This window comes from Pan paniscus, chromosome X (genome assembly GCF_029289425.2).
Source record: "Pan paniscus chromosome X, NHGRI_mPanPan1-v2.0_pri, whole genome shotgun sequence".
NCBI classification, from domain to species: Eukaryota; Metazoa; Chordata; class Mammalia; order Primates; family Hominidae; genus Pan; species Pan paniscus.
In genome coordinates this window covers 75,088,973-75,115,621 of record NC_073272.2, presented here as the reverse complement: position 1 = coordinate 75,115,621, position 26,649 = coordinate 75,088,973, and the positions used below count along the sequence as shown (strand labels likewise).

The 26,649-nt window shown below is 39.4% G+C and overlaps 1 protein-coding gene across 3 annotated transcripts in view; it reads left to right on the top strand.

The window, feature by feature from the left end:
- ZDHHC15 (zinc finger DHHC-type palmitoyltransferase 15) overlaps positions 1–26,649 on the top strand; it is a 116,804-nt gene that overhangs the window by 60,383 nt on the left and 29,772 nt on the right. For 2 of the 3 annotated variants that reach the window (XM_063601597.1, XM_063601596.1), the window contains one exon: positions 9,615–9,735. In XM_063601597.1, coding sequence (XP_063457667.1) covers positions 9,615–9,735 — 121 coding nt within the window. Of the gene's footprint in view, positions 1–9,614; positions 10,429–26,649 lie in introns of those variants that run through there. The other variant, XM_055106932.2, reaches the window with a different exon arrangement.

Sequence of the window (26,649 nt, the reverse complement as noted above, 5' to 3'; positions counted from 1 at the left end):
CCCAGGGGGGTAATGACCTGTTTCTGGCCCAAATGCACCTATAGGAGGTATCTCGAGACCCCTGTTGGGAAGTTTCACCCAGTCAGGAGGAGTGGAAACAGGGACCCACTTAAAGAAGCAGTCTGGCTGCTTTTTGGTAGAGCAGGTTTGCTCTACTGGAGGGAACCCATCCTTGTCCAGAAAATTTGGAGTCTGCAAAGCCAGCAGACTGGAATGGCTGAATCAACTGTACCACAGAGATAACAGCCACCCCTCCCCCTGGAAGCTCCATCCCAGGGAAAGTTCAGAGCTCTGTCCCTATAAGCCTAGGTGAAGTGGCTGAAGACCCCACAGGGAGGTCCTGCCCAGTGAGGAGAAATGGGTTGGGGTCCCACTTAAAGAAGCAGTCTGGCCAGTCGTGGTGGCTCACGCCTGTAATCCCATCACTTCAGGAGGCCAAGGCAGGCAGATCACCTGAGGTCGGGAGTTCGAGACCAGCCTGACCAACATGGAGAAACCCCATCTCTACTAAAAATACAATATTAGCCAGGTATCGTGGCCCATGCCTGTAATCCCAGCTATTTGAGAGGCTGAGGCAGGAAAATCGCTTGAACCTGGGAGGCAGAGGTTGCAGTGAACTGAGATTGTGCCATTGCACTCCAGCCTGGGCAATAAGAGTGAAACTCCATCTCAAAAAAACAAACAAACAAAAAAGCAGCAGTCTGGCCATGATCTGCCAAAGCAGCTGTCCTGCATTGTGTTGTATATATTTAGCATAAATAGATAAGTCCAAAATTTTCCAAACTGACCCTTCCTCATCGGGACAATTTTCATTCTCTAAAACTGGAGGCTGAAATGGCTGAGTTCACTGAACTGCAGATATGGTGGCTGCCCCATCCCCCAGGAGCTCTGTCCCAGGGAGAAATCAGAGCTCTCTCTGTATTACCCTGGCTGGAGTGGCTGAAGTCCCCACAGACAGGCTCCACCCAGTGAGGAGGAATGGATTGGGGTCCTGCTTATAGAAGCAGCCTAGCCACAACCTGGCAAAGTAGGTACGCTTCACTGTGGGGGGGTCCTTCCTCCTCTGGACCATTTGCACTCTCCAAAGCTGGCAGGCTGGAATGGCTGAGCTGACTGAATCACAGAGATGGCAGCCACCCCTCCCCACAGGAACTTTATCTCATCTCAGGCAGACTTCAGCCTGTTGCAGTTGGCTGGCTAGAATTACAAGCCAGTGGGTCTTAGCTTGTACAGTGCTATGGAAGTGGAGCCTGCAGAATGACACTGCTTGACTCCCTAGATTTAGCCCTCTTCTTAGGTGTATGTACAAATGGATCTCCCACCTTGCTGGGGCTACTGGGGCTGGAGTATGTAAAACTCCTGGGTCTCTGCGTGTGGCTGAGCAGCTGCTCTGCCATGACTCCACACAGCTTTGTGTATCGGACCCAAGGCCCTGGTGGCATGGGATCACCAGAGGATCTCCTTATCGGTGGGTTGCAGTGATCTGTGGGAGAAGAGTGATTTCCTGAGCAGGGTGGCACAATCATTCACCAATTCCCTTGGCTGGGGGTTGGGTTTTTTTTTTTTTTTGTCTCTGTGCCACTCCTGGGAGGGCTATTTCCCCACCCTGCTTTTCTTCATTCTCTATGGGTCTAGTTGTTTGCCTAGTCAGTCCGAATGCGAGAACCTGTATATTTTAGTTGAAGGTGCTGAACTCACTCACTACTTTCATTCCTCTCCATGAGTGCCACGGACTGCTGCTTCTAATCAGCCATCTAGGCCCCTCCCATACCACCTATTGACCTTTGGTTGGGAAAAACAGTATGAATTTGTTCAGTTAATTGGAGAATCTTTAGCACCCTAGGCTAAGGATTAATTGCCTATGGTACACCACATTCATTGTAATAGCCAAAAATGCCCCTACATATTTCCACATACCCCAAGCAGGGTACTTAATTCTCACTCTACCTGAGAATGACAGTACCATAAAAACGCACCACTAGGTGTGGTTCTTAAAACACAGTGTTTGATTTTATATGTTTTCAATTTTTTAAGTTAGATATATTTAAATTATCTCAAATATTTTATTATTTGTTCTGCTATTTTATTGAAGTATAACATACAGACTCTACTCCCAGAATTAAGTTTTAAAGAGAATAATTTAATGAATGTTTCCCCATATATTATACCTATGTAATCAGTATCCAGGTTAAAATTTTAAACATTCTAGTATCTCATAAATCTTCATGCCTCTTTTCAATCAACCTCCTCTTAGAGGTAACTACTACGCTAACTTCTATCACCATAGATTGGTTTTGCCTGTTTTTGAAGTCCATAAAAAAGGAATCCTAGTTGGTACTATTCTATGTGTACCTTTCACTCAACACAGTGTTTTTCAAATTTATCCATGTTGATGCATTTTTCAGTAGTTAATTTCCTTTGATTGCTGTTAGTTATTCCCTTTTATCACACTTGGTTTAACCATTCAGCCATTGAAGTATACTTGTTTCCATTGTTTTGTGTGTTATGAATAAAGCTCCAATGAACATTCTTGTACATGTCTTTTGGCATATAAATATAGTTGTTCCTCAGTACCCACTGATTGGTTTCAGGACCTCCCATAGATACCAAAATCGCAGATGCTCAGGTTCCTTACATGAAATGGCATGGTGTTTGCATATAACCCATTCACACCCTCCTACATATTTTAAATCATCTCTAGATTATTTACAATACTAATACACTATAAATGCTATGTAAATAGTTTTTGTATTGTTTGTTATTTGTATTATTTTTCTTGTATTGTTAATTTTAAAACTATTTTTTAATCCAGTTGGTTGAATGCATGAATGTGGAACCATACATAGGGAAGGCTGACTCTGTGTATCAGAGACTATGTGTGTGTGTGCGTGTGTGTGTGTGTGAGTGTAAATAAAACTTTAATACATGCTCACACATATACACCCAGATACTCATTTTTCTTGTGTATATAAGTAGGAATAAAATTGCTGGGGTCATAAGACAGGCATATATTTAGCATAAATAGATAATGACAAAATTTTCCAAACTGATTGTATAAATCTGCACTCCCACCATGATCTTCTGTACATCAAAATCCACCATAAAGGAAGTAAAAGGGAAAGCCACAGACTGGTAGAAAATATTCAACCAAAGACTAGTATCCAAAATATATAAAGAATTTCTACAAATTAATACCAAAGAAAGACAAACAACCCAATTCTTTTTTTAATGGACCAAAGACTTGAAAAGCTATTTCACAAGAGAATATCCAAATGGCCAATAAACTCATGAAAAGGTGCTCAATATCATTAGTAATCAAAGGAGTACAAAATAAAATCACAATAAGATGCCACTACAAATGATATGGTTTGCAAGAATAGACTAATGCAACACACCAACTAGAAGAGTTAAAATTAAAAACATTGGCAATATCAAATATTTTTTAGATTTTTTCTAAATATCAGTTTTTTAATGTTATAAATGTTTATTATTTTAGCTAACATTTCTTGAGTACTTACACTGTGCCAAACACCACAGCTAAATGCTTTACATTTAACAGTAATTATGGGGATGATATTATTATCTCTATTTCTTGGATGAGGAAATTAAAGCTTGGAGAAATTAAGCAAGAAGCTCCAAGTCACAGAATTTAAATGACACTTAAGTGGTTGGGACTTGAACCTGGATCTGTCTAAATTTACAGTATGTGGCCTTGACAGGGGAGACAACCGTTGCTGTTATGTTTGGTAAGTGCTGGACCCAACTGCTCTCAGAGAGCAAACGTTGTCATAGAGCAGCGTTGCTCAGAGGATTCTGCCAGTAGTTGTCTCTAAAAACAGTCTCTTTATACCCAGTAACGGGATTGCTGGGCCAAATGATATTTCTGATTCTAGATCCTTGAGGAATGCCCGCACTGTCTTCCACAGTGGTTGGACTAATTTACACTCCCACCAACAGTATAAAAACATTCCTCTTTCTCCACATCCTTGCCAGCATCTGTTGTTTCCAGACTTTTTAATTATTGCCATTCTTTTTTTTTTTTATTATACTTTAAGTTCTAGGGTACATTTTCACAACGTGCAGGTTTGTTACATATGTAGACATGTGCCATGTTGGTGTGCTGTGCCCATCAACTTGACACTTACATTAGGTATTTCTCCTAATGCTATCCCTCCCCCAGCCCCCCACCCCATGACAGGCCCTGGTATATGATGTACCCCACCCTGTGTCCAAGTGTTCTCATTGTTCAATTCCCACCTGTGAGTGAGAACATGTGGTGTTTGGTTTACTGTCCTTGTGATAGTTTGCTCAGAATGATGGTTTCCAGCTTCATCGATGTTGCTAAAAAGGACATGAACTCATCCTTTTTTATGGCTGCATAGTATTCCATGGTGTATATGTGCCACATTTTCTTAATCCAGTCTATCATTGATGGACATTTGGGTTGGTTCCAAGTCTTTGCTATTGTGAATAGTGCCACAATAAACATACAGGTGTGTGTGTCTTTATAGCAGCATGATTTATAATCCTTTGGGTATATACCCAGTAATGGGATGGCTGGGTCAAATGGTATTTCTAGTTCTAGATCCTTGAGGAATCGCCACACTGTCTTCCAAAATGGTTGAACTAGTTTACACTCCCACCAATGGTGTAAAAGCATTCATATTTCTCCACATCCTCTCCAGCAACTGTTGTTTCTATGATCGCCATTCTAACTGGCATGAGATGGTATCTTATTGTGGTTTTGATTTCCATTCCTCTGATGACCAGTGATGATGAGCATTTTTTCATGTGTCTTTGGCTGCATAAATATCTTCTTTTGAAAAGTGTCTGTTCATATCCTTTGCCCACTTTTTTATGAAATTGTTTGATTTTTTCTTGTAAATTTGTTTGAGTTCTTTGTAGATTCTGGATATTAGCCCTTTGTCAGATAAGTAGATTGCAAAAATTTTCTCCCATTCTGTAGGTTGCCTGTTCACTCTGATGGTAGTTTCTTTTGCTCTGCAGAAGCTCTTTAGTTTAATTAGATCCCATTTGTCTATTTTGGCTTCTGTTTCCATTGCTTTTGGTGTTTTAGTCATGAAGTCCTTGCTCATGCCTACGTCCTGGATGGTATTGCCTAGGTTTTCTTCTAGGGTTTTTATGGTTTTAGGTCTAACATTTAAGTCTTTAATCCATCTTGAATTAATTTTTGTACAAGGTGTAAGGAAGGGATCCAGTTTCAGCTTTCTACATCTGGCTAATCAGTTTTCCCAGCACCATATATTAAATAGGGAATCCTTTCCCCATTTCTTGTTTTTGTCAGGTTTGTCAAAGATCAGATGGTTATACATGTGTGGTGTTATTTCTGAGGCCTCTGTTCTGTTCCATTGGGCTATATCTCTGTTTTGGTACCAGTACCATGCAGTTTTGGTTGCTGTAGCCTTGTAGTATAGTTTGAAGTCAGGTAGCATGATGACTCCAGCTTTGTTCTTTTGGCTTAGGATTGTCTTGGCAATTCGGGCTCTTTTTTGATTCCATATGAACTTTAAAGTAGTTTTTTCCAATTTTGTGAAGAAAGTCATTGGTAGCTTGATGGGGATGGCATTGAATCTATAAATTACCTTGGGCAGTATGACCATTTTCAGGATATTGATTCTTCCTATCCATGAGCATGGAATGTTCTTCCATTTGTTTGTGTCCTCTTTTATTTAATTGAGCAGTGGTTTGTAGTTCTCCTTCAAGAGATCCTTCACATCCCTTATAAGTTGGATTCCTAGGTATTTTTTCATTTTTATTTTTTATTATTATACTTTCAGTTCTAGGGTACATGTGCACAATGTGCAGGTTTGTTTCATATGTATACATGTGCCATGTTGGTGTGCTCCAACCGTTAACTTGTCCCAAATCAAAACCACAATGAGATACCATCTCACACCAGTTAGAATGGCAATCATTAAAAAGTCAGGAAAGAACAAGTGCTGGAGAGGTTGTGGAGAAATAGGAATGCTTTTACACTGTTGGTGGGACTGTAAACTACTTCAACCATTGTGGAAGACAGTGTGGCGATTCCTCAAGGATCTAGAAATAGAAATACCATTTGACCTAGCCATCCCATTACTTAGCATATACCCAAAGGATTATAAATCATGCTGCTATAAAGACACATGCAAATGTATGTTTATTGCAGCACCATTCACAGTAGCAAAGACTTGGAACCAACCCTAATGTCCATCATTGATAGACTGGATTAAGATTCCTAGGTATTTTATTCTCTTTGTAGCAATTGTGAATGGGAGTTCACTCATGATTTGGCTCTCTGTTTGTCTGTTATTGGTGTGTAAGAATGCTTGTGATTTTTGCACATTGATTTTGTATCCTGAGACTTTGCTGAAGTTGCTTATCAGCTTAAGGAGATTTTGGGCTGAGACGATGGGGTTTTCTAAATATACAATCATGTCATCTGCAAACAGGGACAATTTGACTTCCTCTTTTCCTATTTGAATACTCTTTATTTCGTTCTCTTGCCTGATTGCCCTGGCCAGAACTTCCAATATGATGTTGAATAGGAGTGGTGAGAGAGGGCATCCCTGTCTTGTGCCAGTTTTCAAAGGGAATGCTTCCAGTTTTTGCCCATTCAGTATGATACTGGCTGTGGGTTTGTCATAAATAGCTCTTATTATTTTGAGACACGTTCCATCAATACCTAGTTTATTGAGAGTTTTTAGCATGAAGGGCTGTGGAATTTTATCAAAGGCCTTTGCTGCATCTATTGAGATAATCATGTGGTTTTTGTCTTTGGTTCTGTTTATTTGATGGATTACGTTTATTGATTTTCATATGTTGAACTAGGCCTTGCATCCCAGGAATGAAGCCAATTTGATCTTGGTGGATAGCTTTTTGATGTGCTGCTGGATTCGGTTTGTCAGTATTTTATTGCGGATTTTCACATCGATGTTCATCTGGGATATTGGTCTAAAAGTCTCTTTTTTTGTTGTGTCACTGCCAGCCTTTGGTGTTAGGATGATGCTGGCCTCATAAAATGAGTTAGGGAGGATTCCCTCTTTTTCTGTCAATTGAAATAGTTTCAGGATTGGTACCAGCTCGTCTTTGTACCTCTGGTAGAATTTGGCTGTGACTCCATCTGGTCCTGGACTTTTTTTGTTTGGTAGGCTATTAATTATTGTCTCAATTTCAGCTCCTGTTATTGGTCTATTCAGAGATTCAGCTTCTTCCTGGTTTAGTCTTGGGAGGGTATATGTGTCCAGGAATTTATTCATTTCTTCTAGATTTTCTAGTTTATTTGTGTAGAGGTGTTTATAGTATTCTCTGATGGTAATTTGTATTTCTGTGGGATCGGTGGTGATATCCCCTTTATCAGTTTTTATTGTGTCTATTTGATTCTTGTCTCTTTTCTTTATTAGTCTTGCTAGCAGTCTAGCAGTCTATCACTTTGGTTGATCTTTTCAAAAAAACCAGCTCCTGGATTCATTGATTTTTTGAAGGGTTTTTTGTGTCTCTATCTCCTTCAATTCTGCTCTGATCTTAGTTATTTCTTGACTTCCATTAGCTTTTGAATTTGTTTGCTCTTGTTTCTCTAGTTCTTTTAATTGCAATATGAGGATGTTGATTTTAGATCTTTCCTGCTTTCTCTTGTGGGCATTTAAGTGCTATAAATTTCCATCTACACACTGCTTTAAATGTGTCCCAGAGATTCTAGTATGTTATGTCTTTGTTCTCATTGGTTTCAAAGAACATCTTTATTTCTGTCTCCATTTCATTATCCAGTAGTCATTCAGGAGCAGGTTGTTCAGTTTCCATGTAGTTGTGCGGTTTTGACTGAGTTTCTTAATCCTGAGTTCTAATTTGATTGAACTGTGGTCGGAGAGACAGTTTGTTATGATTTCTGTTCTTTCACATTTGAGGAGTGCTTTACTTCCAGCTATGTGGTCAATTTTGGAATAAGTACGATGTGGTGCTGAGAAGAATGTATATTCTGTTGATATTGGGTGGAGAGTTCTGTGGATGTCTATTAGGTCTGCTTGGTGCAGAGCTGAGTTCAAGTCCTGTATATCCTTGTTAACCTTCTGTCTCATTGATCTGTCTAATATTGACAGTGGGGTGTTAAAATCTCCCATTATTATTGTGTGGAGTCTAAGTCTCTTTTTAGGTCTGTTAGGACTTGTTTTATGAATCTGGGTGCTCCTGTATTGGTTGCATATATATTTAGATTAGTTAGCTCTTCTTGTTGAATTGATCCCTTTACCATTATGTAATGGCCTTCTTTGTCTCTTTTGATCTTTGTTGGTTTAAAGTCTATTTTATCAGAGACTAGGATTGCAACCCCTGCTTTTTTTTTTTTTTTCGCTTTCTATTTGCTTGGTAGATCTTCCTCCATCCCTTTATTTTGAGCCTATGTGTGTCTCTGCACGTGAGATGGGTCTCCTGAATACAGCACTCTGATGGGTCTTGACTCTTTGTCCAATTTGCCAGTCTGTGTTTTTAATTAGGGCATTTAGCCCGTTTACTTTTAAGGTTAATATTGTTATGTGTGAATTTGATCCTGTCATTATGATGTTAGCTGGTTATTTTGCCCATTAATTGATGCAGTTTCTTCCTAGCATCGATGGTCTTTACAATTTGGCATGTTTTTGCAGTGGCTGGTACCAGTTGTTTCTTTCCATGTTTAGTGGTTCCTTCAGGAGCTCTTGTAAGGCAGGCCTGGTGGTGACAAAATCTCTTAGCAGCAACATCAAATATTTTTAAACAATTCAAAAATTAGACTTCTAAAGGAGATTTTTATTTACCTGTTATTATCCGGCACTTCTGCACCAATATTATGAAGTAGGTATTATTTCTTCTATTTTACATGTGAAGAAACAGGTTGAGAATGTCTGATTTTGCAAAGTGATTTTCTGTTAAGTAATAGAGATGAGACTTAAACCTAGAAATTCTGACCACAGATCCTTTTTTTCAACTCAGTCTACCCTTCGGCACAGATAGAATAAATGCTTTCAGGTTCATATTACTTTTTAAGATCAATGGCATATCTTTTGCAAGATTAGCAAAATGTGGCACTATTGTGGCAACAAGCTCCATACGAGACTAAAAAAGTATTCAATAGTGAGAATATCTAAATTTCCACCTATTTACAAGATTAGAATATGCAGTCTCATCCAGCTTCTCCAAGGGTGTTATCAGTGTTACCTATGAAAACTCTTGCAACTTGGTAAGCATGGTTAATTATCAACAGGGCCCTGGCAAAAATGTGTTACACATCTGTATGCAACATCATATTATGAATCAATGGAAAGGGACAAGTCTTGAAATCAGATGAATTGAGTTTGAGGTCCAGCATTGCCACTCGTTAGTTGATTGAGTCCAACTTTAGGCAAGTTACTGAATCTCTCTGTTTTATTTTCTTTATTAAAAAATACACATATCTCATGCTTTTGATAATTGAGATAAAAGCCAGATTATTGAAGTAATTATCCAGGGAACATTATAAGACCAAGTGGTACCTGAGCTTCAAGGGTAGGTAACAAATAATTTCATTAAAGTAGTTATTGTTGTTGGTTTTAATCTTTTCTATTAACTTTAGATAATAAAGTCTTACCTTTCACTCCTGCTTCCAGTTCCACTTGTCCTACACAGACAAGGAGCGCTATGAAAATGAAGAAAGACCTGAGGTCCAGAAGCAGATGCTTGTTGATATGGCCAAAAAGCTACCGGTTTACACAAGAACTGGAAGTGGAGGTCAGTTCATCCAAAGGCAGCTAGAGAGGCAGCTCAGCAAGTATCTCAGAAAGGCTAAGTCATATATGTTCTCAAACTAGCCCTTTTTTTTCCTCCCATCTTCTGAAAACCACTATGGAGATTTTTCTCTACATTTTATTTCTAAAAAATTTTAAACACATATCAAAGCTGGAAGAATTGTATAGTAAACAAACTGTATACCCCAAACTGGATTCTTCTGCTAACATTTTTCTATGTTGCTATATCACATATCTATCCACATATGCATACCTCTATTTATCTTTTGTCAAGCCATCTTATGTTTCTGATGCATTTCAAAGTAAATAGATGACATCAGTAAGACATCTACCTAAATATTTTATTCTGTTTTGTTAAAATTTACATACAAAAACATGCATAATCTTAAGGGTACCATTCCATGTATTTTGAAAAGTGTACACATCTGTGTAACTAAACCCCCAATAAAATTGCCATCACCTCAGAAAGTTCTGTCATGCCTCATTTCCAGTCAATCCGACCCCACCCCACTTCCCACAGACAACCGCTATTCTGATAGCTTTTCACTATAAATTAGTTTTGTCTGCTCTCAAATTTTATATAATTGGAATCACAGAGTACATACTCTTGCGTCTGGCTTCTTTTCTTCAACATAATGTTTGTAAGATTCATCCATCTTTTTTGTGTATTTTTTTATTGCTGAGTAGCATTATATTGTATGAATATATCAAAGTTTATCCATTCACTAGTTGATACATACTTGGGTTGTTTCTAGTGTTTAGTTATTATGAGTCGATTTGCTATGAATATTACTGTATAAGTATCTGTGCAAAGACATATCTTCTTTTTCCTTGAGTAAATATCCAATACAGAATTTTACTCTTAGGTTTCATCTGCATGACTAAAACAGTAGTTGCTGAACTAATTCTCCACCTTTTAAATTTTGAAAACATACAGAGGTATGGGGAATATGTTAAAAAGTTTGAAAACCATGGTTCTTCTGATATGTCATCCTAATGTTTCTAATAAGGATGATTATGTTTCATATTTCAAGGCTTTAGAAAGTTTACTGTCAGATACATATTCATTTGTTTATCATTTATTCAGCAAATATTTTTTAAGATATATGGCAATGGGGGAAATTTTACTATGTTCTTGGTATTATATGATATTAAGGACTTGCTGTTAATTTTGTTAGAGCAATAATATAGTGGTTATGATTTTTAAAAGTCTTCATGCATATGGAAATATTTAAGGTTTGAAGTGACACAGTGTTTGGGATTTGTTTAAAATGATCAAGTAAAAAGCCAGTGGAAGAGATAGGTGAAACAAAAATGACACAATGTTGATAATTGTTGAATCTGGGTAATGGTACTTACCATGGTACCTTTGCTACTGACTATTCTCTGGGACCTTGAGGTATTTGCAATTCCCAGGATAGGCAGTAATAGGAAAGGCTTCTCTGAGGAAATACTATTTGAAGACTTAAATGATAAGGATTTAGCCATGTGTATTAGTCAGCGTTCTCCAGATAAATAGAGCCAATAGAATTGTGTGTGTGTGTGTGTGTGTGTGTGTGTGTGTGTGTGTGTGTGTGTAGAGAGAGAGAGAGATTATGAGGAATCAGCAAATGATTATGGAACCTGAGAAGTCCCACGGTCTGCCAACTGCAAGCTGGAGAATCAGGAAAGCTGGTAATGTAATTATAGTCTGAGTTAAACGGTTTGAGAACCAATAGTGCTGATGGTGTAAGCCCCAGTCTAATGGCAGAAAACTGATGTCTCAGCTCATGCAGTCAGGCAACAACAGCAAATTTTCTCATCCTCCACATTTTTGTTCTGTTCAGGTCCTCAAAGGATTGGATGAGGCCCACCTGCATTGGGGAGGACAGTCTGCTTTACACAGTCTAGATTCGAATGCTAATCTCACCCAGAAGCACCTTCACAGAGACACCTAGAAATAATACTTAACCAAATATCTAGGTACCCTATGACCCAGTAAAGTTGACACACAAAATTAACTATCGCAAGTCCAGCCCTTGTCAACTTGGCACCCATACACATCTCCTTAAGCCATACTCTCCACTTAAAGACAATAACAAGGTTACAATTTTACCTAACATGATACAAATATCATGCATTCAACTGAAAACGCACTAACCCCTTCCACAGAAGAATAGGTATTCTTGAGTGAGTTTACTTTTCTCCTTGCTATTTTGTTAATTAAAAACTAAATACTATGATATAAAATTAACAATACTTAAATGCTACGATGTAAAGTCAATACACCTTATGTTACATGATAAGGGAATAAGAGAAGGAAGAAAACAAAGATATTTGAAATACACACACACAACTGTATTCATAACAGCATAAGAAGGAAACACCCATAACAATAACAGATCTTGTTTCTGTAACTGGTCACATGGTCATAGCTGGTATTTATAGCTACTTTCTCCTACCATCCATTCTGTACTCCCTTTGCCTTTAGCAAGCACCTCAGCTGGTACTGGTTTTTTACCTGACGTGGTGACCCAAATCTCCAGTTCTGAAGAGTCTGGGTCATTAGTAGTCCTGCCTGAATTGGATTGTTGTGGTTTTCCATTGACCTAATCACGGGGCATGGTAATACTAAGAGATGCCCTAAGGCACCTCCTGTATTCTTGACATAGTCTTTCTTTCCTCCATTGCAGAGTAGTAATAGTCTAATTTACACTTAATAATCTAAAAGTCTATTATACCAGTTTACACTCCCATTTCCACCCCTTGATTTCCACCCAGGACTCAAGGAGTGGAAATGGAAGTGGCACCACTCACCATTACCTTTAGTTACCCACTAACAAAATTGGACTATTAAGTCTAATTTACACTTCATAATCTGGATCAGTTATCCCAGCCAACATTGCACCTGCCTCTTGTCCTATTGATTCAGAGATACGAGGATTCCAAAGTGGCTGGGTGGCAGTCTTAACTTCCAGTTCAATGGAATCATTGTTGTGTCCCCTGGTGGAAGTCCTCCCTCTGGGACTAACACCTCTAGACTAGCAAAGCACAAGGTTTCAGGAACAGGAAGAAAACATTTTGTTAGTGGGTCACTTAGGGTAATGGTGAGTGGTACCACTCCCATTTCCACCCCTTGATTTCTGGACCTGTGAATCCTAACTATCAGAGAATCAGCATCATCTATTGGACACTGATTCAGAGCATATACAGCTTTTGGGAAAATCTTGCCCCAGCCCTGCAAGGTATTGGCACTGTAACTGACACTTCAAAAGACCATGTCATCACTCTGTCAAGCTAGCTGCTTCAGGATGATGGGGAACGTGATAACACCAGTAAATTCCACAAGCATGGGCCTACTGCAGCACTTCTCTTGCTGTGAAGGAAGTTCCTTGATCAGATGTAATGCTGTGTGGAATATCATGATGGTGGATAAGGCATTTTGTAAGTCCATCGATGGCACTTTTGGCAGAAGCGCAGCATGCAGGGAAGACAAATCTGTATCCAAAGTGTCTATTCCAGTAAGGACAAAATGCTGCCGCTGCTATGATAGAAGCACTCCAGTGTAATCAACCTGATACCAGGTTGATGTCTCATCACCCCAGAGAATGGTGCTATATCAGGTGCTCAGTGTTGGCCTCTGCTGCTGGCAGATTGGGTAGTCAGCAGTGGCAGTAGCCAGGTCAGCCTTGGTGAGTGAAAGTCAATATTGCTGAGCCATGTAACCTCCATCCCTGCCACCATGGCCACTTTGTTCATGAGCCCATTGGGCAGTAACTGGGGTGGGTGGGGAAAGAGGCTGACTGGTAATCATTGAACAGGTCATTCTGTCTGTTTGATTATTAAAATCCTTCTCTGCTGTAGTGCTATTTTTCAAATGTTTGTGTGCCCCTAAAATTTATATATTGAAATCCTGTCCCCAAGGGGATATTAGGACGTGAGGTCTTTGGGGACATGGTTAAGTCATAAGTGTAGAACCCTCATGAATGTGATTAGTGCCCTTATAATAAGGCTCCAGAGAGCTGCTTTGCCCCTTTCACCATGAGAGGGCACAGCAAGAAAGCACTATCTATAAAAGAGGCCCTCACCAGCACTAAAGCTGTTGGTACCTTGATCTTGGAACTCCAAGCCTCGAGAACCATGCGAATAAATTTGTTGTTTAGAAGCTACCCAGTCTATGGTACTTTGTTAGAGCAGCCCCAAATGGAGTAAGACATGTGATCAACCATGAGTGAGTGTTCACACAAGATACAAATATCTTCACACTTTTTTTCCATTCAGAGAAGTCTTTCCACACACTTCTTTTCCAAATTTCCTTGTACCAGGGCTCTCTTTACAAATGTATTTCTCACAGTGTTAGTGAAAGGTACATTTTCTATACCTTCCTAGTGTGAGTGAGAAGAACTATTCTAAGTTCTACCTTCCATTCTCCTTAAGCCTTTGAATCCCCCCCTCAACATTAAACCAAGGCAGGTCCAGCATTTCCATCTCACTCACTGTGAGCCACCTTTTCATCGTGTTTTAGCAAACCAACCAACCAAATTGTTAGAATGCTTTCTAACTCCCTGAGCTGCAACATTAAAATCAGAATCTCTGCATAGTAGGCCCCTATCAATAAATTTGGCCAGATTCAACTTTATGTTTTTTCCAACATTAGTATTTGTTTCCACCTATGTTCCCTAGATTTCTATCTGTATAAATTAGAAAATTTGAGTAGTTCTTTTGGAGTGTAGTACGTGTCTTCGTGGGTCACACTTTGTACCTTACCTTTAGGGATCTGTTAGGGCTTGATTCTTATTATAGGCCTTAGAAGCAAAGAGGGATGGGTCCAGAGGAGAATCAACATTGTCTTGTATAGTGCCCTGAGTTTCCTCAAGCAATGCAGCGTTGATCCCTTCAGACAGGATTGGAGAGGCCAATACCATGGGCAGTTGGAAGCTGCTTCTACTGGTTGCAGGGAGGCCTCGTCTCCTGGCAAATAAGATGCATTGGAATTTAGGCACTCAGTATCCCTGGCTTCATAAGGGTCTTCCCACATATCCCTATCCTAACTTACAGGATCCAATTCTTTACAAATCAGTGCCCTCATTTTAACAGTAGATACCCTACAAGACTGGGAGTTCAACTATCATTGTAATTCGGCTATTTACAGATGGAATTCTGTGGTTTTCAGCAATCTCAGCCCTGTGGCTACATGCAATAAGCATCTCCTTTAGGAGATACATAGAAGCTTTCAGGTCATTTATCTACCACTTTGGCTGGGAATTCCTGAACTCATCTGTTTCTTTTAGCACTTTGTTCAGTCATGTTAGAAGCTACAAGCCAACCTCATTTTATTCATTGTTTTTCAAAAATGTTAAATATTATCATATATAGTCACCCAGCTACATGCTTCTCATAAATGGTTGACTAAGAGCATCTATTGAAGATACTTTGCATATTTCCATTGTCAGATCATGCCACAGATTACCAGTGCTCTTTTTATTACTTGATACAGTGTCAATAGCATCATCAAAACTACTAAGATTGAAGAGCCAATTCCAGAAACTTCAGAACCAATTCAAAAAACTCATTCCTAAAATTCTGTTTCTTTGGAATAACTATCAGTAGGGTTCTCTATAGAGAAAGAACAATGAGGTATATGTATATAAATTATTATTTACATTATTTACATTGAGGAATTAGCTCACATAATTATGGAGGCTGAGAAGTCCCACTGTCTGCCATCAGCGAGCTGGAGACCCAGGAAAGGTGGTGGTGTAGTCCTACTTTGAGCCCAAAGTATAAGCACTAGGAGAAACTGGTATAAGTTCTACTCCAAGTCCAAAGGCCTCCTGAGAACCTGAGAGCCAATAGTGTAAGTTCCAGTTTGAGTCTAAAGTTCTGAGAACCAGGAACCCTGATCACGTAAGTCCCAGTCTAAGGACAGACTGATGTTTTATCTCATGCAGTCAGGCAGAGAGAACAAATTCTCCCTTCCTCTGAATTTTTTTTATAACGGATATACAGTAATTTATTTAAACATTACCATTTCCAGTCTGCAGTAGTACACATGGTATTTTAATAAATACCATTCTACATAAATTTGTGTGTGTATGTGTGTATATATATATATATATATACAGTGTTGCTTTTTTCTTTTTTTATTATACTTTAAGTTGTACGGTGCATGTGCATAACGTGCAGGTTTGCTACATATGTATACATGTGCCATGTTGGTGTGCTGCACCCATTAACTCGCCATTTACATTAGGTATATCTCCTAATGCTATCCCTCCCCCCTCCCCCCACCCCACGACAGGCCCTGGTGTGTGATGTTCCCCTTCCTGTGTCCAAGTGTTCTCACTATTCAATTCCCACCTATGAGTGAGAACATGCAGTGTTTGGTTTCTTGTCCTTGTGATAGTTTGCTGAGAATGATGGCTTCAAGCTTCATCCATGTCCCTACAAAGGACATGAACTCATCCTTTCTTATGGCTGCATAGTATTCCATGGTGTATATGTGCCACATTTTCTTAATCCAGTCTATCATTGTTGGACATTTGGGTTAGTTCCAAGTCTTTGCTATTGTGAATAGTGCCACAATAAACATATGTGTGCATGTGTCTTTATAGCAGCATGTTTTATAATCCCTTGGGTATATACCCAGTAATGGGATGGCTGGGTCAAATGGCATTTCTAGTTCTAGATCCCTGAGGAATCGCCACACTGACTTTCACAATGGTTGAACTAGTTTACAGTCCCACCAACAGTGTAAAAGTGTTCCTATTTCTCCACATCCTCTCCAGCACCTGTTGTTTCCTGACTTTTTAATGATTGCCATTCTAACTGGTGTGAGATGGTATCTCATTGTGGTTTTGATTTGCATTTCTCTGATGGTCAGTGATGATGAGCATTTTTTCAGGTGTCTCTTGGCTGCATAAATGTCTTCTTTTGAGAAGTGTCTATTCATATCCTTCACCCACTTTTTGATGGGGTTGTTTGTATTTTCCTTGTAAATTGGTTTGAGTTCTTTGTAGATTCTGGATATTAGCCCTTTGTCAGATGGGTAGATTGCAAAGATTTTCTCCCATTCTGTAGGTTGCCTGTTCACTCTGACGGTAGTTTCTTTTGCTGTGCAGAAGCTCTTTAGTTTAATTAGATCCCATTTGTCAATTTTGGCTTTTGTTGCCATTGCCTTTGGTGTTTTAGACATGAGGTCCTTGCCCATGCCTATGTCCTGAATGTTATTGCCTAGGTTTTCTTCTAGGGTTTTTATGGTTTTAGGTCTAACATTTAAGTCTTTAATCCATCTTGAATTAATTTTTGTATAAGGTGTAAGGAAGGGATCCAGTTTCAGCTTTCTACATATGGCTAGCCAGTTTTCCCAACACCATTTGTTAAATAGGGAATCCTTTCCTCATTTCTTGTTTTTTTCAGGTTTGTCAAAGATCAGATCATTGTAGATGTGTGGCATTATTTCTGAGGGCTCTGTTCTGTTCCATTGGTCTATAACTCTGTTTTGGTACCAGTACCATGCAGTTTTGGTTGCTGTAGCCTTGTAGTATAGTTTGAAGTCAGGTAGCATGATGCCTCCAGCTTTGTTCTTTTGGCTTAGGATTGCCTTGGCAATGCAGGGTCTTTTTTGGTTCCATATGAACTTTAAAGTATTTTTTCCAATTCTGTGAAGAAAGTCATTGGTAGCTTGATGGGGATGGCATTGAATCTGTAAATTACCTTGGGCAGTATGGCCATTTTCTCAATATTGATTCTTTCTATCCATGAGCATGGAATGTTCTTCATTTGTTTGTATCCTCTTTTATTTCATTGAGCAGTAGTTTGTAGTTCTCCTTGAAAAGGTCCTTCACATCCCTTGTAAGTTGGATTCCTACGTATTTTATTCTCTTTGAAGCAACTGTGAATGGGAGTTCACTCATGATTTGGCTCTCTGTCTGTTATTGGTGTATTAGAATGCTTGTGATTTTTGCACATTGATTTTGTATCCTGAGACTTTGCTGAAGTTGCATATCAGCTTAAGGAGATTTTGGGCTGAGACAATGGGGTTTTCTAGATATACAATCATGTCATCTGCAAACATGGACAATTTGACTTCCTCTTTTCCTAATTGAATACCCTTTATTTCCTTCTCCTGCCTGATTGCCCTGGCCAGAACTTCCAACACTATGTTGAATAGGAGTGGTGAGAGAGGGCATCCCTGTCTTGTGCCAGTTTTGGTCCTCAAAGGCTTGGTTGAAGCCCACCCACACTGGGGAAGACAATCTGCTTTACTCAGTCTACTGATTCAAATGCTAATCTCACCCAGAAAAACTCTCACAAAGACACTTAGAAAGAATGTTTAATCAAATATCTGGGCACCATATGACTCAGTCAAGTTCACACATAAAATTAACCATCAGAATTAAAACCTGACAAAAATATGGCATATAGGAGGCAGGACTAACTTGCAGCTCCCACTTGGATGGACAAAGCAACATGTGGAGACTCACACCATGAACTTTTGATCTAAGAACTACCACAGGGTGGCCGGGTGTGGTGGCTCATGCCTGTAATTCCAGCACTTTGGGAGGCTGAGGCGGGTGGATCACGAGATCAGGAGATCGAGACCATCCTGGCTAACATGGTGAAACCCCATCTCTACTAAAAATACAAAAAATTAGCCGGGCGCAGTGGCGGGTGCCTGTAATCCCAGCTACTCGGGGGGCTAAGGCAGGAGAATGGCGTGAATCCAGGAGGCGGAGCTTGCAGTGAGAGGAGATCACGCCACTGCACTCCAGCCTGGGCGACAGAGCGAGACTCCGTCTCAGGAAAAAAAAAAAAAAAAAAAAAAAAGAACTACCACAGGAACATACCAGGAAAGCGGAAAGAATTCACAGATCCTTTGAAAGAAGCATCTTGCCACTGCAAACTCCATGAGACAGCCAAAAACCTGTGAGTGCCCAAAGTGTTGAGAGGGGGAAAGTCCACTTCTGAACATGCGTCCCCACTGGGGAATCTAAAAATTCTGATTGTGGGAAAAGGATTTCACCTTCCTTAGAGCGGAAACAAATTTGGAGAGCCGAGAGAAATATAAAAGTAGAGGAAGCAGTGGGAAGAACCCTGTAGACACTCACGGTCTTCAGGGAAGCCCAGACTAGCCATTTCCTTGTCACTAGGGCTCTCTATTTCAAGGGTTCCTTGGGGAACAGCCACAGAGAGAAGGAAACTCACAGCTGAGCTTTGTAATAATTTCAACTGAGCATGAATTTTCTTGGGCAGAATCCAGGGAGATGAACGGGAAGTATAGATACGAGCACAGAAGCTGTGGCAGGCAGGGAGGGGCAGGGCCTGAAAGCCCTGCTTGCTTTCTCCATGGGGATGCTTGTAGCAAGGCAAGATGTCAGCCCTGCAAACCGGCTTCCTGGATATAAACTAGGTGCTGTTGGTGGGTACGGTGAGAGTGAGACTGGCCTTGCTGGCTGCATGGGAGTTGGGTGAGGCCTGTCACTGCTGGCTTTTCTCCACTTCCCTGGTGACCTATATGATGTAGCAGAGGCAGCCATAATCCTCCTGGGAACATAACTCCATTAACCTGAGAACAACACCCCTATTTCCCACAGCAACCATAGCAAGCCCCACACAAGGAGAGTCTGAGCTCAGACATGCCTAACCTGCCCTGATGGCCTTTCTCTACATGCCCTGGTAGCTGAAGATGAAATCTCTTGGGAGTTCTATGTCCCTGCCCATTGCCTGAGAAACCAGAATACTTATCCAGGTGACCCTAGGGAAAGATTGAATCCCCGCTATACTACCACAGCTGATGCTCTCTTGAAAGCCCCACCTCCTGGCTGGAGGCCAACCAACTCAAGCCATTACAACAACACATAAAAGAACGTGGTCGGGCACGGTGGCTCACGCCTGTAATCCCAGCACTTTGGGAGGCTGGGGCAGGCAGATCACGAGGTCAGGAGATCGAGACCATCCTGGCTAACACGATGAAACCCCGTCTCTACTAAAAATACAAAAAATTAGCCGGGCATGGTGGTGGGCTCCTGTAGTCCCAGCTACTCAGGAGGCTGAGGCGAGAGAATGGCATGAACCCGGAAGGCGGAGCTTGCATTGAGCCGAGATCGTGCCACTGCACTCCAGCCTGGGCAACAGAGCAAGACTCCATCTCCATCTCAAAAAAAAAAAGGAAAAGAAAAAAGAAAAAAAGAACAACCCTGCTCCAAGAAAGGAGAAAACAACAGCTAATTCCACTGCCTGGGACATCCTGGCTAACCAGAGGTCCTGAGTTTGTCCACGTGATAGCTTCACTGTTAGCACAAACAGCATTTGAGAAAACCAGGGCCGTAAAAAAAACTACAGTCAAGGATCCTCACAGAATCCACTTCAACTCCCCTGCTACCTCCACTGGAGCAGGTGCTGGTATCCATGACTGAGAGAACTGAAGATGGATCAAATCACAGGACTCTTTGCAGACACTCCCCAGTACCAGCACAGAGTCTGGTAGCTCTGCTGGGTGGCTAGACCCAGAAGAGCAAATAACAATCACTGCAGTCTGGCTCCCAGGAAACCCCATCCTTAGAAAAATGGGGAGAACACCACATCAAGGGATCACCCAGTGGAAGAAAAGAATCTGAACAGCAGCCCTTGAGCCACAGAACGTTCCTCTGACATAGTCTACCCAAATGAGAAGGAACAAGAAAAACAATTCTGATAATATTATAAAGCAAGATTCTTTGACATCCCCCAAAGACCACATTAGGTCACAAGCAATGGATCTAAACCAAGAAGAATCCTGTGAATTGCCCAGAAAAGAATTTAGAAAGCCAATTATTAAGCTGTTCAAGGAGGGATCAGAGAAAGATGAAAAATAATTTAAAGAAATTTTAAAAATATTATAGGATATGGATTAAAATATCTCCAGAGAAATATGCAGCATAAATAAAAAACATCCACAGCTTCTGGAAATGAAACACACTTAGACAAATGCAAAAGAAACTGGAAAGTTACAACAATATAATTGAAGAAGTAGAAGAAAGAACATCAGAGCTTAAAGAAAAGGCTTTTCAATTAACCCAATCTGACAAAGACAAAGAAAAAAGATTCAAAAAAATGAACAAAGCCTCCAAGAAGTTGTGTGATTATGTTAAATGATTATGTTATTCTGAAACCTAAGAGTAATTGGTGTTCCTGAGGAAGAAGAGAGATCTAAGTGTTTGGAAAACTTATTTGGGGGAAAAACTGAGGAAAATGTCCCTGGCCTTGCTAGAGATACAGACATCCAAATACAAGAAGCTCAAAGAACACCCAGGAAATTCATAGCAAAAAATCATCAGGGAGGCACACAGTCATCAGATTATCTAAAGTCAAGACAAAGGAGAAAATCTTAAGAGCTGTGAGGCAAAAGCATCAGGTAACCTATGAAGGGAAAGCTATCAGACTAACAGCAGATTTGTCAGCAGAAACCCTACAAACTAGAAGGGATTTGGGTCCTATATTTTGCCTCTTTAAGAAAATAATTACCAGCCAAGAATTTTGTATCCAGCGAAAGAAAACTTCATAAATGAAGGAAAGATAAAATCTTTTTTAGACAAACAAATGCTGAGATAATTTACCACTACCAAGGCAGAGCTACAAGAAATGTTAAAAGGAGTTCAATATCTTGAAACAAAACCTCAAAATACAGCAAAATAGAACTTTCTTAAAGCATAAATCTCACAGGGCTTATAAAACAAAAACACAATGTAAAAAAGGCATTGATGCAACAACTAGCATGATGAATAGAATGATACCTCACATCTCAATATTAATGTTGAATGTAAGTGGCCTAAATCCTCCACTTAAAAGATACAGAATGGCAGAATGAATAAAAGTTTACCAACCAAGTATCTGCTGTCTTCAACACACCTAACATAAAAGGACTGACATAAACTTAAGGTACAGGAGTGAAAAAAGGTATTCAATGCAAATGGACACTAAAAATATGCAGGGTTAGCTATTCTTAGAAAAAAAACAGACTTTAAAGCAACAACAGTTTAAAAAGACAAAGAGGGACATTATATAATGATAAAAGGACAGTTAAACAGGAAAATATCACAATCCTAAATATATATGCACCTAATACTGGAGCCCACAAATTTATAAAACAATTACTATTAGACTTGAGAAATGAAATAGATGGCAACACAATAATAGCAGGGGACTTCACTACTCCACTGACAGCACGAGACAGGCCATCAAGACAGAAAGTCACACTGACTTCCACAATGGTTGAACTAGTTTACAGTCCCACCAACAGTGTAAAAGTGTTCCTATTTCTCCACATCCTCTCCAGCACTTGTTGTTTCCTGACTTTTTAATGATTGCCATTCTAACAGGTGTGAGATGGTATCTCATTGTGGTTGTGATTTGCATTTCTCTGATGGCCAGTGATGGTGAGCATTTTTTCATGTGTTTTTTTGGCTGCATAAATGTCTTCTTTTGAGAAGTGTCTGTTCATGTCCTTTGCCCACTTTTTGATGGGGTTGTTTGTTTTTTTCTTGTAAATTTGTTTGAGTTCATTGTAGATTCTGGATACTAGCCCTTTGTCAGATGAGTATGGAAGTCAGTGTGGCGATTCCTCAGAGATCTAGAACTAGAAATACCATTTGACCCAGCCATCCCATTACTGGGTATATACCCAAAGGACTATAAATCATGCTGCTTTAAAGACACATGCACACGTATGTTTATTGTGGCATTATTCACAATAGCAAAGACTTGGAACCAACCCAAATGTCCAACAATGATAGACTGGATTAAGAAAATGTGGCACATATACACCACGGAATACTATGCAGCCATAAAAAAATGATGAGTTCATATCCTTTGTAGGGACGTGGATGAAATTGGAAATCATCATTCTCAGTAAACTATCGCAAGAACAAAAAACCAAACACCGCATATTCTCACTCATAGGTGGGAATTGAACAATGAGAACACATGGACACAGGAAGGGGAACATCACACTCTGGGGACTGTTGTGGGGTGGGGGGAGGGGGGAGGGATAGCATTGGGAGATATACCTAATGCTAGATGACGAGTTAGTGGGTGCAGCACACCAGCATGGCACATGTATACATATGTAACTAACCTGCACATTGTGCACATGTACCCTAAAACTTAAAGTATAATAATAATAAATAAATTTTTTAAAAAAGACAAAAAAAAAAACAAAACAAAAAAAAGAAAGTCAACAAAGAAACAACAAAGAAACAGTAGACTTAAACTACACACTAGAACAAATAGACTTAAAAAATATTTACAGGGGCTTGGCGCGGTGGCTCAGGCCTGTAATCCCAGCACTTTGGGTGGCCTGGGTGGGCGGATCACGAGGTAAGGCGATCAAGACCATCCTGGCTAACATGGTGAAACCCCATCTCTACTAAAAACACAAAAAATTAGCCGGGCATGGTGGTGGGTGCCTGTAGTCCCAGCTACTCGGGAGGCTGAGGCAGGAGAATGGCGTGAACCCAGGAGGCAGAGCTTGCAGTGAGCCGAGATCACGCCACTGCACTCCAGCCTGGGCGACAGAGCGAGACTCCGTCTCAAAAAGACAAAACAAAACAAAACAAAATAAACAAAAAATAAAACAAACAAAACAAAACAGATATTTACAGAACATTCTACCCAACTACTGCAGAATATACATTCTATTCATTAGCACATGGAACATTATTCAAGATAGACCATATGATAGGCCACAAAACAAGTTTCAGTAAATCTAAGAAAATCAAAATTATTTCAAGTACTTTCTCAGACCACAGTGGAATACAATTGGAAATCACCTTTAGTAGGAACCTTCAAAACCATGTGAATACATAGAATTTAAATAATCTACTCATGAATGATTGTTGAGTCAACAATGAAATCAAGATGGAAGTTTTAAAAATTCTTTGAACTGAATGATAATAGTAACACAACCTATCAAAACCTCTGGGATACAGCAAAACAGTGCTAAGAGGAAAGTTCATAGCATTAAGTGCCTACATCAAAAAGTCTGAAAGAGCACAAATGGACAATCTAAGCTTACACCTCAAGGAACTAAAGAAACAAGAACAAACCAAACCCAAACCCAGCAGAAGAAAAGAAATAACAAAAATCAGAGCAGAACTAAATGAAATTGAAACAAAAAATAAGAATACAAAAGATAAATGAAACGAAAAGCTTGTTCTTCGAAAAGATAAAATTGATAGACAATTAGTGAGATAAACCAAGAAAAGAAGAGTGAAGATCCAAATAAGCTCAATTTGAAACAAAAAGGGAGATATTACAGCCGATAACAGAAATACAAAAGATCATTCAAGGCAACTAAGGACACATTCATGGGCACAAACTAGAAAACTTAGAGGAGATGGATAAATTCCTGGAAATATACAACTCTGCTAGATTAAACCAGAAAGAAATGGGAACTCTGAAGGGGCCAGTAACAAGCAGCAAGATTAAAATGGTAATAAAAAAATTGCCAACAAAAAAAAGTCCAGGGCCAGATGGATTCATGGCTGAATTCTATCAGACACTCAAAGAAGAATTGGTACCACTCCTACTGAAACTATTCCAAAAGACAGAGAAAGAGGGAATCCTTCCTAAATTATTCTATGAAGCCAATATTACCCTAGTACCAAAAACCAGGAAAGAACATAGCTAAAAAAGAAAACTACAGACCAATATTCCTAATGAATATAGATGCAAAAATCCTCAACAAAATACTAGCTAACCGAATTCAACAGCATATCAAAAACATAATCCATCATCATCATGTGGGTTTCATACCATGGATTCAGGGTTGGTTTAACATAGGCAAGTCAATAAATGTGGTACACCACATAAACATAAGTAAAAACAAAAATCACATGATCATCTCAATAGACGCAGAAAAAGCATTTGACAAAATCCAGCATCCCTTTATGATTAAAATCCTCAGCAAAATCAGCATAGAAGGGAAATATGTTAAGGTAATAAAAGCCATCTATGACAAACCCACAGCTAAATTATACTGAATGGGGAAAAGTTGAAAGCATTGTTCCTGAGAACTGGAACAAGACAAAGATGCCCACTTTCACCATTTCTATTCAACATAGTACTGGAAGTCCTAGCCAGAGTGATCAGACAAGAGAAAGAAATAAAGGACATCCAAATGAATAAAGAGGAAGTCAAACAGTCACTGTTTGCTGATAATGTGATCATATACCTAGAAAACCCTAAAGACTCTTCCAAAAAGCTCCTGGATCTGATCAATGAATTCAATAAAATTTCAGGTTACAAAATTAATGTATACAAATCAGTAGCAGTGCTATACACCAACAGCAACCAAGCTGAGAATCAAATCAAGAACTCCACTACTTTTACTATAGCAGAAAACAAACAAACAAACAAACAAAACTTAGAAATATACCTAACCAAGGACATGAAAGACCTCTACAAGGAAAACTACAAAACACTGCTGAAAGAAATCATAGACAACATAAACAAATGGAAACACATCCCATGCCCATGAATGGGTATAATCAATATTGTGAAAATGACCATGCTGCCAAAAGCAATATACAAATTCAATGCAATTCCCATCAAACTACCATCATCATTCTTCACAGCACTGGAAAAAACAATTCCAAAATTCATGTGAAACTATAAAAGCCCGCATTAGGCAAAGCAAGAGTAAGCAAAAAGAACAAATCTGGAGGCATCACGTTACCTGACTTCAAACTATACTACAAGGCTATAGTCACCAAAGCAGCATGGTACAGGTATAAAAATAGGTGCATAGACCAATGGAACAGAATAGGAACCCAGAAATAAGCCCAAATACTTACAGCTAACTGATTTTTGACAAAGCAAACAAAAACATAAAGTGGGGAAAGACACCCTATTCAACAAATGATGCTGGGATAATTGGCAAGCCACATGTAGAAGAATGAAACTGGACCCTCATTTATCACCATATACAAAAATCTACTGAACTCAAGTTGGATCGAAGACTTAAATCTAAGACCTGAAACCGTAAACATTATAGAAGATAACATTGGAAAAACTTTGCTAGATATTGGCCTATGCAAATAGTTAATGACCAAGAACCCAAAGGCAAATGCAACACAAACAAAGATAAATTGATGGGACTTAATTAAACTAGAAAGCTTCTGCATAGGAAAAGAAATAGCAGAGTAAACAGACAACCCAAAGGCTAGGAAAAATTATGCACAAACTATGCATGTGACAAGGGATGAATATCCAGAATCTACAAGGAACCCAAACAAATCAGCAAGAAAAAAACAATCCCATCAAAAAGTGGGCTAAGGACCTGAATAAACAATTCTCAAAAGAAGATATACAAATGGCCAACAAACGTGAAAATATTCTCAACATCACTAATTTTCAGGGAAATGCAAGTCAAAACCACAATGCAATACCACCTTATTCCTGCAAGAATGGCCGTAATTTAAAAATCAAAGCATAATAAACGTTGGCTTTGATGTGGTGAAAAGGGAACGCTTTTACACTCCTGGTGGGAATATAAACTACTACAACCACTATGGAAAACAGTATGGAGATTCCTTAAAGAACTAAAGTAGATCTATCATTTGATCCAGCAATCCCACTCCTGGGTATTTACCCAGAGCAAAAGAAGTCATTATATGAAAAACACACTTGCACAGGCATGTTCATCGCAACACAGTTTGCAATTACAAATTACAAAAATATGGAACCAGCCCAAACCAATGAGTGAATAAAGAAAATGTTACATATATATATATACACACACACACACACACACACACACACTACTCAGCCATAAAAAATATACACTACTTGGCCATAAAAAGGGAACAAAATCATGGCATTCTCAGCAACCTGGATGGAGTTGGAGACCATTATTCTATGTAAAGTAACTCAGGAGTGG